The sequence below is a fragment of the Neofelis nebulosa genome, chromosome 7, assembly GCF_028018385.1.
Source record: "Neofelis nebulosa isolate mNeoNeb1 chromosome 7, mNeoNeb1.pri, whole genome shotgun sequence".
NCBI lineage: Eukaryota > Metazoa > Chordata > Mammalia > Carnivora > Felidae > Neofelis > Neofelis nebulosa.
Window position 1 is genome coordinate 4,886,832 of NC_080788.1, and position 13,558 is coordinate 4,900,389.

A 13,558-nucleotide genomic window follows, 5' to 3' on the forward strand; every position below is an offset into this window, starting at 1 on the left:
AAAAAAAAAAAAGAAGCAATGCTATCATGAACATTCCTGTGCATGTTTCTAGCTCACGTGTGTTAAGTTTCTAGAGTGAGGCTGCTAGGTCACAGGGTCATACAATCAACCGTACCTGGTAATGACAATGGTCTTCCCCAGTGGATGAAATACTTCTACCTACAGCGCTGAAGATTGCCTCAAAATACTGTCAAGCGTTTAAATGTTTGCCAATTCATGGGTGTAAAATGTTATTTCACTGTGGCTTTAACCTGCATTTCCCCAATGGGGTCAAACATCTTTTCATGTGTTTATTAGCCATTTGGTTTCCTCTATAATAACAGGCCTGTTCCTGTCTTTAACTGTTTTTCAACCTGGCTGTCTTTTTCTTAATTGACATGCACGAGTTCTGTATATTCTGGGTGCTCATCCTTTATTGGTATTGTGTGTTACAAATTTCTTCTTCCAGACGATGGCTTTCCTTCCTTTTCACTCTCTTTTGATGAGAAGTACTTTAAGGTAGTTGAATTTATCAACCCTTTCCTTTCTGGTACATTGTTTGTGTGAGTTGTTTAATAAACCCTTCCTTACCCAGAGGTCATGAAAGGATTTATATTTCCTTTTAAGAAAAAAGTGTTAAAAACTTCAAAAAGGAAGTTATAGAAGTGGTCCATAAGCACATAAAAAGTACTCAAAATTATTAGCCATCGAGGAAATGCAAGTCAAAACCACAGTGAGAAACCACCATACATCCACCAGGAGGGCTAAAATTAGGAACCTGGTAACACCAAACTGTGGCAAGGATGTGGAGCAACCGAACCTTGACTACCCTTTGTTGGCAGGACTGTGAAATTGTAGAACCACCTCGGGAAAGGTCAGGCAGCTTCCTAAAAAGCTGAACATACAGCTATCCTATGATCCCGCAACTCTGCTTGGTATTTCCCCAAGAGAAATGAAAGCATATGTCCACAAGATAATTTCTACTAGAATATTCACAGCAGCTTTATGCATAATCGCCAAAAATCAGAAACAGCCCTGTTGTTAACCATCACAAGAGAAGGGAGAAGTGGAATGGGATGGAGTCCTACAGCAGAATACGACTCAGCAAGAAAAAGAACAGGCTACTGATGCATGTGACACAGACCAATCACAGAAATACTGGGCTGAGTGCAAGGAGCCTTACACAAAAGAATACATGGTTTCAGATTCTATTCCTATGAAGCCTAGAATAGGCAAAAAAAAAAAAAAAAAAAAAAAAAAAAAAAAAATTATAATGGATAAAAATCACATCAATGGCTGCTAGTAGGTGGGGTTAGGAATGGGGAAGGAGCACGACTTGAGAACTTGATGGGGGCACAGTAGTATTACGCATCTGGGCAGAAATCTGCATTTAGATGGTGCATACATTTGTCAAACAAAAAGGAAACAAATTTATGGGGTGCGTGGGTGGCTCAGTTAAGCGGTTAAGCATCAGACTTTGGCTCAGGTCATGAACTCTCAGTTCCTGAGTTCGAACCCTGCATCGGGCTCTGCACTGACAGCATGAAGCCTGCTTGGGATTCTCTCTCTGCCCCCCGTTTTCTCTCTCTCTCAAAATAAATAAACTTTAGAAAAAAAGGAAACACGGGCGCCTGGGTGGCTCAGTCGGTTAAGCGTCCGGCTTCGGCTTAGGTCGTGATCTCACGGTTTGTGAGTTCGAGCCCCGCGTCGGGCTCTGTGCTGACAGAGCATTTTGGGAGCATCTGGGTGGCTCAGCTGGTTAAGCTTCCAATTCTTGATCTCAGCTCAGGTCTTAATTTCAGAGTGAGTTCAAGCCCTGCATTGGGCTCTGTGCTGGATGTGAAGCCTACTTCAAAACAAAACAAAACAATTAAAAAAAATTTTTTTTAAACATTTATTTATTTTTGAGAGACAGAGACAGAGCATGAGCAGGGGAGGGGCAGAGAGAGGGAGACACAGAATTTGAAGCAGGTTCCAGGCTCTGAGCTGTCAGCAACAAGCCTGATGCGGGGCTCGAACTCACAAGCCATGAGATCATGACCTGAGCCGAAATCGGATGCTTAACCAACTGAGCCGTCCGGGGGCCCCACAAACAAACAAATTCTGAACTCTAGTAAGTGATAGGTATACTGAAGTGTTCAAGGATTAAGTATACTGATATGTGGAACTTTGAAATGCATGCAAAAATAAAACAGATTGCAATGGACAAAGGCACAGAAAGATATGACAAAGCAAATACAGGAAAACGTTCACTGCAGCATCTAGGAGGCAGGGAGAAGGGGGTATACATTCTTTCAACTTTGCTGTAGGTTTGAAAATGTTCACAATACCAAAGGACAAAAACATATTTTCAAATGGAAGAGACCGGCTTTAAAAAATAAGATCTATTTGGGGCGCCTGGGTGGCTCAGTCGGTTAGGTGTCCAACGTCGACTCAGGTTATGAGCTCATGGTTTGTGGGTTTGAGTCCCGCGTCAGGCTCTGTGCAGACAGCTTGGAGCCTGGAGCTTGCTTTGGATTCTGTGTGTGTGTGTGTGTGTGTGTCCCCTCCCCTGCTCATGCTGTCTCTCTCTCTCTCTCAACAATAAACATTAAAAAAATTTTTTTAAATAAGACCTATATCAGCAAAGTCTGCCTTTGAGAAAGGTGACTGAAAGAAAAAGATCAATCCTTACATGTGATAGTGCCTCGGGAGTTTGCAAAACACTTTTACACCAATTATTTCAAGTGATCCTCACCAAAACCTGGGTATTCTAGCCTCATTTACACTTGAGGAAACTTGGGATCAGAATCTGGCAAATATCACACAGCAGGTGCCCGACGGAGCTGGACCTAAAAGCGAAGGTCTCGGGCGCTTCTTCCTGGGTTCCTTCAAACACACCTCACTGGGGAGCTGCCATCATCTCCAAAAGGCTGAAGGCCACATGCAAACTGCCCACGTGCCACTAGCTCTTTGGGCTGTCGCACGAGCAGAGTGACAGGAGCTGAAGGGGCTACGGTCACTAGCAGCGCGGGGAAGAGACACGAGCAGACAGTGAAACAGCGCAACTCAACGCCCCAAATCTACTCCAAACCCATTCAGAACAAAAGCACTGGCAGGCCGCACACTGAGCTCTCTGAGGCCACCTTCAAACCTTAGGGACCTCTGTGACGTCCTTCCCGTCTGGGTGGACGGACAACCTGCGTACGGTGCCTAAGACACTGCAACACAAAACTTGTCACAACACTTCTCTGACCAGACGCTCCGCCACTCTCCTTTCCAGAGCAGAACCACAGGAGAACAGAAGGAGGGGACCCAGGAACATTGCTCAACGCGAACACGGCCAAAACTGAAGGCAAAAGCGTTTAGTAACCACCCGCACATTAATCACTGGCTGCAGGGTATTTTGGCTTTTTGTTAAAGCACATACAACACACCCCGACACTTTTTGTTAATTTAAATAAGGTGAACCAGACCTGTGGAACGTGAACGAAAGCCCTTTCGGCCTTAGAGACCGGTGTATTATTTATCCAAACATTCACTGAGTGTGCCAATCACTTCGGGAAATGTAATGAAACCAGGACAGAGTCCTTGTCCTCAAGAGGCCTGTAATCCAGCAGGAGGCTCAGGACAGATCTCCCAGGCCTACTCGGCCTACAGGGGAAGATCTAAGAGCAGAGAAAAGAGAGTTCAAGTACAACCAGAGGTTCAAGAAAGATTTCAGCTGGGCCTTGAAGATGCAGACATGCAGAGCTGGGGGTGGGGAGTGTGGTGCTCTGGGCAAAGGCTGACGGGAAGAAATAGCTCCGAGGGGGCTCCTGGCTAAGGAAGGCCACCTGAAGCCTGAGCAGGAGGAAGGGAGGGTGAAAAGGACTCCCGAGGGATGCCTGCCAACTCTTGTCAGAGAGCAAAGAGAACAAATTAGAGGGCCCCACAGACGTCTGACTTCGGGAGTTAGCCGGGGCAGGGCCAAATATGGCTGCGACTCTCACGAGAGCAGGAACCCAAGGGAGGGCTGAGTCAATTTCCCCAGCAAGTCATGACTTAACAAAACCCTGATAATGTGCATTCAGGACGCCTGCTCAAAACCCAGGTGGACCTGTGACACCTGCAGCCTGGCAGAAAGCCAGAGGATAGGAAATGTAACGGAGAGAGGGAGTTAACAGAGAACAGCCCAGGAGCAATGGGTTTGAATCCCTAACTGTATACGCCTAACTGTAAAAGCGTGGGTGAGTTTCCAACCTACAGCGTCTTATCTGCAAACGGGAAACGACACCCGTCATCTCCCAGGATTGCACGGATTACATGAGATAACATTGGTAATACATACATGCAGCACAATGCCCACAACATCAAAAGCATCCAAGGAACGGTGGGTATTGCGTCTATGAGTAGGCTGCACTCCAGGAACTTCCGAGTCCGGGCCTCCTACCACGCTTCACGGTATTGAGAAACCAGGCTGAAGCCACTGACCTTGGACAAGACCAAAGGATTACTCACGTCCTAAGCAACTTCTCCCTCGGTTCTTTGATTTTTAATTAAAAAAAAAAAAAAAAAATCTGTCCTTTAAGGCATGTTAGGTTATCCTGAGACATCTGCCTCACCCTGTACACTCACATCACGAACCTTCTGGTACAAGGGGAAAAACCAGTGTCATGAGCCACTTCACAGGGAGCATCTGTGCCAGAAAGGACCACAGGCCTCATCCCAGCCCTCACAAGGAGGGTCTAGGCTAGCCCAGCGTCAGTCTGGGCTGATAAGAGTTGTGACACTCAAAACATCTATCTTAAGAAACACACTTCAAGTTACAGGGTAATGACAGCGCTAGAACAGTTTAGAATATACATGCAAAGTATCATATACATAATAAGAGTTCGAGAAAATATAAAAAGCATTATCTTTATAGCCAGTCCTAGCCAGATAATAAGATTCTATATACCGAAAGGCTTAAGGACACAATGATGAGAGAAGGGATGGCCCTGAGCCACAGAGATAAATGACAGTTAACTCATTCCAGGAACAGAAAGTTAGGTCTCACTTTGTCAACTACACTTTCAGAAGGAAACTTTCAATAATTCCAGAATCCACCAAGAATCAGTGACCCCTAATGGGGGGGGGGGGGGGGGGGGAGGGGAAATCAGGCAGATCACACAAACAGAAATTTGCTTCAGTTAGGGAAATATAAAAATTTCATGAATGCACTCTGTACATTAAGAGCAGGCGACAAATTTTATTCCATGGCTAAGAAACACCAAGAAACTACTAAACTCTGGATGAGCAGGCTGGTTAGTTTGGCCAGTTTTGAGGAAGAAGGGAAGAAGGGGAAGGTAGTGAAAAATCAGAGAAAATCGGGCGAAGGAAAAGGGAAGGACAGAAGCAGACTAGAGACAGAACGGAGAGTCCGTGTGAGCGGATTCTGAGTGCTGAAGCCAGCAACCCTTGGTGACAGGTTAGTGGAGAGCCACACTACTGTCACCTGTTGTGTACTGCCCGCCCAGCTGCACTAATCCTTAAATCTGTGGAGGGAGACCTACCCTGCTCACCAGCGTGGAAATAGATTATTCCCTGGTCTAAATGCTCCTAAGGGGCAATAACCAGAAACTTCCATAAAACCAAATCTAAATCCTTCAGCCTCCACTCTAGTTAAAACCGGTTTCTATTTCCTTTATATGGGCTGGGTGCATTTTCCACTTCAATGGCCTGGTTCACACAATTCCTAATTCAACAGATGTCTGTGGAAGGCCCACTACGTGGGGGGGAGACAGCAGTGAACAAAACAGACGTGACTGCCACCCTCACAGAACTGGTTAGTGACAAATGGTGGGGGACGGGGGGTGGGGGGTGGGGGAGGCATGGATCATAGCAGTGCAAGGGGCCGCTTGCAAAAAGGAGGGGGCCTAGGCTCTCCTCTGACACCCTTGCCCCCACGCTCAAATCTTTCAAGGTCAACTCAAGTCCTAGCTAAGGAGAGGGAAAACCAAATAAATCCAAAGGCTGACAAGAAAATATGGAAATGTTACAGTTAAAGCTCACGCTGATTAAAAACCAAACGAAACTCTAAGTGTTCAAACTGAAGACAGCATTCATTATCTGTCACCACATAGACTGTAACTCCCGAAATGAGTAAACAGAACGTTTTTAGTAATAAATAAGTTCATAAAGATGACCCAGCCTAATGTATTCCAAGGCCCTGAAGTACCTTTGGAATCATTAAGAAGCAAATTACATTTACTATGTTTTAATGTTCAGTATATTTCTTGTACTTTGAATATTGGGATCATGTCCTAACATGTGGCCCAAGACATACCTCAATAAAAAGGCTCTATAACCAAACAAGTTTGGGAACTGCTGACACTCTGAACACCATTTGGCGATTCCCAGTGTATTTTAGGAAATTCAGTTTTCTGACAAATCCTGCGTAAACTTAGTCTGAGCCAGTATTGCCCACACTCATTTGGACATGGCTCCTTTTTTCATTTAATACCTATTAACGGTCAACAAACTGCTCAGGGAACACATGGGGGATACACTACGGTGTAGGGGACGCGATGCGTAATCAATTTGAAAACGCGATTATCCGTCTCCCGAGCGTTTTGATGAACTGATGTTTCCTATGTAGGCTATTAAAATACAAAAACTTCCCCAATGAAATTCTTTTTGAAATTCACTCGGTGAGATGTTTACTGCATTTTTAAGACAAAACATTTTTTAATGAACCAAATTGGATCTTAGTGTTTTAATTATAAAGGAACTCAAATTAATCGTATAACGATTTGAGTTTACTAAATTACTGGAAGCTTATCTTCTCTAAACATGTAGTTTTAGATTTCTAGAGTACATTTGATACTTAATTGTAAAAGATTCATCCTGTTAAGAAATAAAACATGCTGATATTTACCTCTGCCCTATTACCTGAAATGCCTAAATACAAATATCTGTAACTGAGATGTGTATCAACACATGTACAGTTTGTGAATAACAAGCACTTCTGTGGTTGTGGTGTTGTTATTTATAATGGGATTCCTCCTCTGGAAATACTAATATTACCTTAAACCGTATACTGGAGGTTTTAGGGAATAAAATTCCAGTGACTGAAAAGCTTCATCATTCAGTTAACCTTAAAGAACCAAGTTCGACACATTCATTTAGCACCTACTACATGCATGCCAATGGATTAGGCACTGTAACGATGCACGCTATCTCTCTGGGCCTCAACTCAAGACAGTGGTCTGACAATAGGACAGAATATGTAAGACTCAAATCAGGGGCTCTTCAGACACCGTGGACAGAGGAAGAACATAGCTGCTGCCCTGGAGATGCTAACAAGACACACAGGTGAATTTTAGGACACCTACACCACCATAAAAAGGCCAGTAAGACACAGGGCCTCTTTCTACAAGTGCTGGTTTGGTGACCTAAAAGGTCATTATTAGTTAATGCAAGATAACCAATATTAGATGTGGGTCAAAAATGTGAAAGCCCTTGTTAATTCCATATTCAATTTCACTTGTGTAATGCTTTTTTTTAAGCCAATGAGTAGGCTTAAAGTAGAAGCATCACACGGATATTAAGAGCAGCTTGGATTAACAGCCTAAAACCATCTCAGGTGTCTTCAACAATCTGTAGAAGGAAGCCCAACTTCCGGTAATCAGAACAAAGTTAGACTTTCACAGAGGGTACTGGAGGGGTGGGGAAATCACTTCAGCTAGGTTACGCAACACTAGAAAAAGACTTTTCAGTTTCGTATAGAAAGAGCGTCGTGGACGACTGCTAGAAATTTAACACAGAAAGTGAACAAACGGTATCAAACTTGGGAGGTCTAGCCATCTCCGGTGAGCAAGAAAATCCAGACAATTCTGCAAATGACTTTTAAAAAGCAGCCGCAACGAGAGGGGAGGATGATCAACACTCTGAGGCCATGCACAGCAGAATCCTTTCTTCTGGTTTAATTAAACAGAAATGCATGAATTCCAGCTCTAAAATTTCAAATCCAAGAACTGGAAAGCCGCCGCTGTGTGTCTTCATGAACATCTTTTCCATTATTGTCCCTTTAGAAAAATCTTAACAAACAGTAAAGCCCAGAAACTTTGACAAAACATAAGCCAAGGCGATACACGCCGGAGAAGACACACAATTCTGAAAAACAGTCACAAAATGTCCTAGTAAGACTACTTAATAAAAAATTAACTTTGTTCTGCTGAATGCTTCAAACGTCGCGTGTCTAATAGTATTTTCTCATTACATATGCTTTAAATACACCACGTATGCTAATGACCGTGAACCTCAAATACGTGTGCATTGAAGCGGAGCTGTTGTGGCTTCAGATTACATTTTAATAGTCTCAAAGAAACTGGGAAATTGCAACCGCATGCATGTGCAAAGCTGACTGACGGAGGGGAAAACAAAACAGGGTGGTAGGACCCAGCGCCTCGGCTTCCCAGTGCTAGCCGCCCTTCCCTTAACATCACGAGAACCCAAAGAACAAAGTTCACGCCGATTTAACGTTTCTGGGGCGCGCCACCATATCCCGGGGGTTCCCCGCTCTTGGAAGGCGAATTGACTCGAGCGCCCCGGTCAAGCTCACGGCGGGCCCTGCCAGCTGAGACTTCGGACGGGTCCCGGGAACCGACGCCGCGGCTCGGAGGGCGTCCCGATCGCAACCCTACCGAGGAGGGTCCGAGGACGCGCGGCTCGGTCTGCCCTCGGGACGCTGCCCCGGCCAGCGGGCGCCCGTCAAAGTGACCCAAAGCCCGGCGAGAGGGCACGCGGCCCGGGAGGGCGCCCCGCCCGGCCCCGCCGCGGGAAAGTTGCCGCCCGGCCGGGCCCGACTTTCGCCGCGGACCGCAGCCCCCGAGCCCTCCCCCGCCCCGGCCGCCCGCCCGGCGCCCCTTACCTTCCTGCCGCTGCCGTCGCGAGGCTCGGACTCCGCGAGGCCGGCACCGCGGGCCCCGGGCGAGGCGGTGGTCTTCTGGCCGGGTGGGAGGCGCGGCCCGGCGGGCGGCGGCGGCGCGGCGGCGGCGCCCGGCGCGTCCTCGGCCTCCTTGCCGCCGCTGTACGCCGCCCGGCCCTCGGAAATGTGGATGCTCGGTGCGCAGCCCATGCTGGCGGCGGCGCGGCGGACACGCTGGCGGGCAGCCGCGATCCGGTCAGCAAACGGCCCGCCCGGCGCCTCGGGGCCGCCGCGGGCGCCGTGTCATCGCCGCCTGGGCGGGCGGCGGCGAGCGCGGGTCTCGCGTCAGGAAGTGCGGCCGCCCCTTTTATCGCGGTGCGGGCGCGGCGGCGGCGGCGGCGGCGGCGCTGGGGAGGGGGCGCTGGGGCGGGCGGCGCGCCGCGGCCGCCCCTCCGAACATGCCCTTCCTGAGGCGGGAGCCGCCGGCCGCCTCCCTCACATCGCCGCGCTCGCCTGGCCGCGCCGCGCTTCCGGGGAATTTCGGGGGAGGAGATTTGCGCTCTCCCAACCCGGGAGCGGGCAAGTCCGCGCCGCGCGAGCGACACCGCCCTGGCCGCGGGGCGGCGCGACCCCCGGGGGAGGTGCGCTCCCCGCCGCGCCCGCCGCCGCCTCCCCGGGCCCGCAGCCCGCGCCGCTCCGCCCGCTGGGCCGCCGCCCCGCGAAGAAACGCCCCTGGCCCGAGCGCCGGCGGCGGGGAAGACTGGCCCGCGCGCTCCCGCCTTTGCGGGGTGGGGGGGTGGGGGGGTGGGGGCGGGGGTCGAAGGACGCCCGTCGGGGCGACGAGGCCGCGGCCGGCCGTGTGGGGACAGAGCCGTCGCCTCCAGCGGAGTCTGGGGCCGCGCCGTCGAGAAGCGCGGAAGCGGCTGCGCTCGCCGGTCTGCTGCGGACGGCGCGGCTCCGGCTCCGGCTCCGCGCTCCGGGCCGGGTCTTGCGGGCAGCACGCCGCGCCCAGCCCCCAGCGGTGACCTCCAGCGGGTGCTGGCGTCAATGCAAAGCAGCCGGGGCGCCCGCCGCCACCTCCCGGCGCCGCGGAAGAGAGAGCATGCGCGGCCACGACGGGAGGGGGCGCGCGGCCCGGCTGCCGAGAGGAGGAAAGCGACTCGCCCAAGGACACACGACCGCCTGGGGCCTGAGGCCATAAAAATCCGGACCGCTGGGTTCGAATCCCGGTCCCGAAACTTAGCAGCTACTTGACTTCGGTCAGGCCACTACCGCTGAGCCTTGGATCTCTCATTCACTGACGAGGCCCGTGCAAGGACCTCCGTTTGGGGCCGGCGGGCGGGGGAGGGGGGGGTGGCAAGGAAGGCACCCGAACTCCGGGTCCCGGGCGGGTGCGGTCTGGGCGTTACGCCGGAGCCCGCAGTGCCTGTGCGTTCCCTCTTGAGCCCAGACCTGGAGAGCCAACGCCTGGCTGGCTGCACTGGCGACCCGGAGGCGGCAGTGTCGAGAAGCTGTGTTTCGTGGCAGGCGGGGGCGGGGGGGGGGGGGCATTTTCCTCCCCTCACCTGGTGCCCAGGACTCCAGAGGCTCCCGACCTGCAGGCACGCCGTGCAAAGTGGGGCCTGTGAAGAGCTGTCAGAACCGCACCTCTCCCCACACACCACCACTAGCTCTCTGTGTGACCTTGGGCGAGTCACACAACCTCTCTGTGCCTGAAGCTGCAACCCCAGCCCTTTGGAGGACGACGCTCCTGGGTGTCCGACATCACGCACCCCGCAGCGGCCCACCTCGGGCCTGCCCCCCACTCTCCCCCTTCCGTGTGGTTCCCGGTCCGGGGAGACCCCGGCGAGGGCGATCCCCTCCTTTCCTCTCCCGCCGTCCACACCTTTCCTAACGCGGCCCCGCGGCGACCCAGAGATGCCGCCGATCACGCCTCGGACCGGCTACCGTGAAGCCCCGGAGGCGTACTCCGGACTGGAGTCCCCGCCGTGGCGCTGGGACGGCGGCACCGGCTCAGGTGCCGGGTCCCCTGCACCGCCCGAGCCTCAGGACGCCAGGGAGCCCGAGATCCGCAGCCCCGGCGCTTCTCGAGGCGCAATCTTCCGGGCCCGAGGTACCCACCGGGCGGTTTCCCGACGGCGGCGGAGCGGAAAGGCCGGGGAACCCGAGAGCGGCTCGGTGCTATCAGCCCTCTTTACTAGCCGAGCTGGCCCAAAGCCCTGGCACGTGACTCCATTATCAAATTTAAGCACGTTTAGCAGTAATTAAATTTATGCCTCCCTACCTTATAAAAGTACCACCGGCTCAATGATGTCTTGAAAGACACAGGAAAAGATTCTTACTATCACCCGTTACTCCACCTAAACTGTAGCCTGTTTTCTGCCTCTGTTCTGCAGATTTTAGAAGGTCAATTTTCCGGGCATAATCTGGACTCTTCTAAATAAAGAGTAATTCATGAAGAGAACGCTTTGAACCACCAGAGTGCATGAAAGCCTATCGCCCGCCCTCTGCCCTCCCCGCCTCGCCAAGAAGTGAGGCCTTGGTGACTCCGCGAGCGCTGACCTTGCCTTCTCAGGCTCCAGGCTGTTTCAGCCCTCTCTGGCCCCTCCCTTCGCAAGCAGCACCTCGGTGCCCTAGCCTATCCTTGAAAATCCTCGAGCCCTGTGCTAGTTACGGGGTTTGGGGTTGCTTTTTCCTGTGCCCACTCTGCTGGTCAGCCCACCCTGGGCTGCCCAGGCGATCTCAAGCTGGTCAGAGACCCGCCTGATGGCAGTGTTGACTGATTTCCTGCTCTGCCATTTGGGGATCCTGAGGCTAAAAAGGACGCAGGGCCAGACAGGAAAGGAGTCATCCGCCTGCTTCTGGGGTCACCGACAGCAACCCCCACTCACTTCTTTCCACACTCAGGAACTCTACCTGGGACGCTCCGGGAAGTCACAACCCCCTCCGCATCCCAGCTTCAAGCCCTTAACCTCAATTCCACCCTGCCCCCACGTTCTCCAGCCCAAACCTGCACCCCGAGGTCCCTGAACACTTCTCCACCCTATGAAACCCATTTCCCTGGGCCTCGGTGACAGTGGATAGAAAAGGGACACATTGACAGAAGTAATCCAAACTTCGCTGGCATGGGCCACCCACTAGCTAGCTCCCTCAGGGCTCCCGGGTCCCTACAAAGAATCCCACCACCACCGGGGTGTCTCAGGAGCTCCTGAATGATCCTGATCCTGCTGGAGGAGAGGCAACCCCCACCATACCAGCCACGTGGACGCCTCAAAGTTCTGCACGCAGACCACCCTCCACCGCCATCCCCAGACTGTGCTGCGGGCACCCAGTTGCCTATCGAGATCTCCCCTCGCCTTCCTCACTGAACTGGGCTGGAAGCAGCTGCAGGTGGGAGTGCCCCCGGGGGGGCTGAATCCCAGCCCTGCCATTTGTCATTTCTCAGAACTGCTTTCCTCCCCTGTAAGTCTGGGATTCGTGACATCTACCCCACAGAGATTAAACAGGCTAACTGATGTCAAATGCCCAAACGACTACTGAACCTCTGTGTCCTCCTTAGCTCACTGCCTTCTCCCAGGCCCATTCTACACCACCTTCCTCCAGGCCTACCCCAGACTCCTGGAAACCTATGGAAGACGTGAAATCACCATGAGGATCAATATCCCTACAAATCTATGCATCACACTTCATCCGGTTAATTTCTCTTTCAAATCTTTGTATGATGTGACTTCTTTTAAATGTCATTTTAAAATTACACATTCTGTAATTTACACATGAATACATGTTAGCAAAATAATTTTTAAAAATCAAACTAAGCAAGAGTATATAAAGTGTGCAGAGCCAAAGGAAAGTCTCTCTTCCTTCCCCACTTTCTTCCTTCCTTCCCCACTTTCTTCCTTCCTTCCCTATTATTAAGTTTCCACCGTATGCTTCCAGACCTGTTTCTATGTTAAACATATTACACCCATGCGTGCGCACGCACACACACACACACACACACACACACACACACACAGCTATTATAGTATCCTAAACAGAGCTGCAGTGAACATCCTTGAATATATCTTTCTGTAGGATGGACTCCTAAAAGTTGAATTGCATGGTCAAAAGGTATGTCCCACCCCATCTCAGATCCAGAAGGGATGAAAACATAGCAAGAAACCAGCCAAAGCTGAAGGATTGAGAAGGGGAACTCCCTGGATACCCCCTTCCGCCCCTGGATAAGAAGAGGTGACCCAGCTAGTCCCAGATGCAAGCCTCTCCTGGTCATCCTCTCCAGATGCACAGGCCCTCCTTATCTTCCTTTCTCCTGGTACTCCCACACCTTTAGTGAAGTATATTTGACTGTTCCAGCCTTTCTCAGATGAATGCCCACAGTTAGGCCAGAACTGGAAGGAGGGAGGAGCGCCCCCTAGAGGCCATATGGTGAGTAATAAATCCCCAGGACTGTTCACTTCCTCCAGAATTTAAGTGTGTACCTGCATTTTTCTCCTCCATTTGGCTCCAGACCCTTGGTATTGTAGTTCACCTAGAGCCTGGGATTAACAACCCAATGTGACTCCCTTCCTCAAAATGGCCTGGAATCTCAGGCTGCTTCATTTCCCATAAAGGGCTCTATCTCCAGTACCCACATGCCCTGTGTGCCCTGTTCCTCGGTTCCATCCACCCTTTCCCACTAGGCAAGGGGGTCAGATCCTCTCCCACCAATGA

At 51.3% G+C, this 13,558-nt stretch overlaps 1 protein-coding gene across 2 annotated transcripts in view; it reads right to left on the bottom strand.

Moving 5' to 3' along the window:
• Positions 1 to 9,187, bottom strand: part of PDE8A (phosphodiesterase 8A) — a 156,689-nt gene extending 147,502 nt beyond the window's left edge. For both annotated transcript variants that reach the window (XM_058736464.1, XM_058736463.1), the window contains exon 1: positions 8,852 to 9,187. In XM_058736464.1, coding sequence (XP_058592447.1) covers positions 8,852 to 9,058 — 207 coding nt within the window. In that variant the 5' untranslated portion in view covers positions 9,059 to 9,187. The remainder of the gene's footprint in view (positions 1 to 8,851) is intronic.
• Positions 9,188 to 13,558: the final 4,371 nt, after the last annotated feature.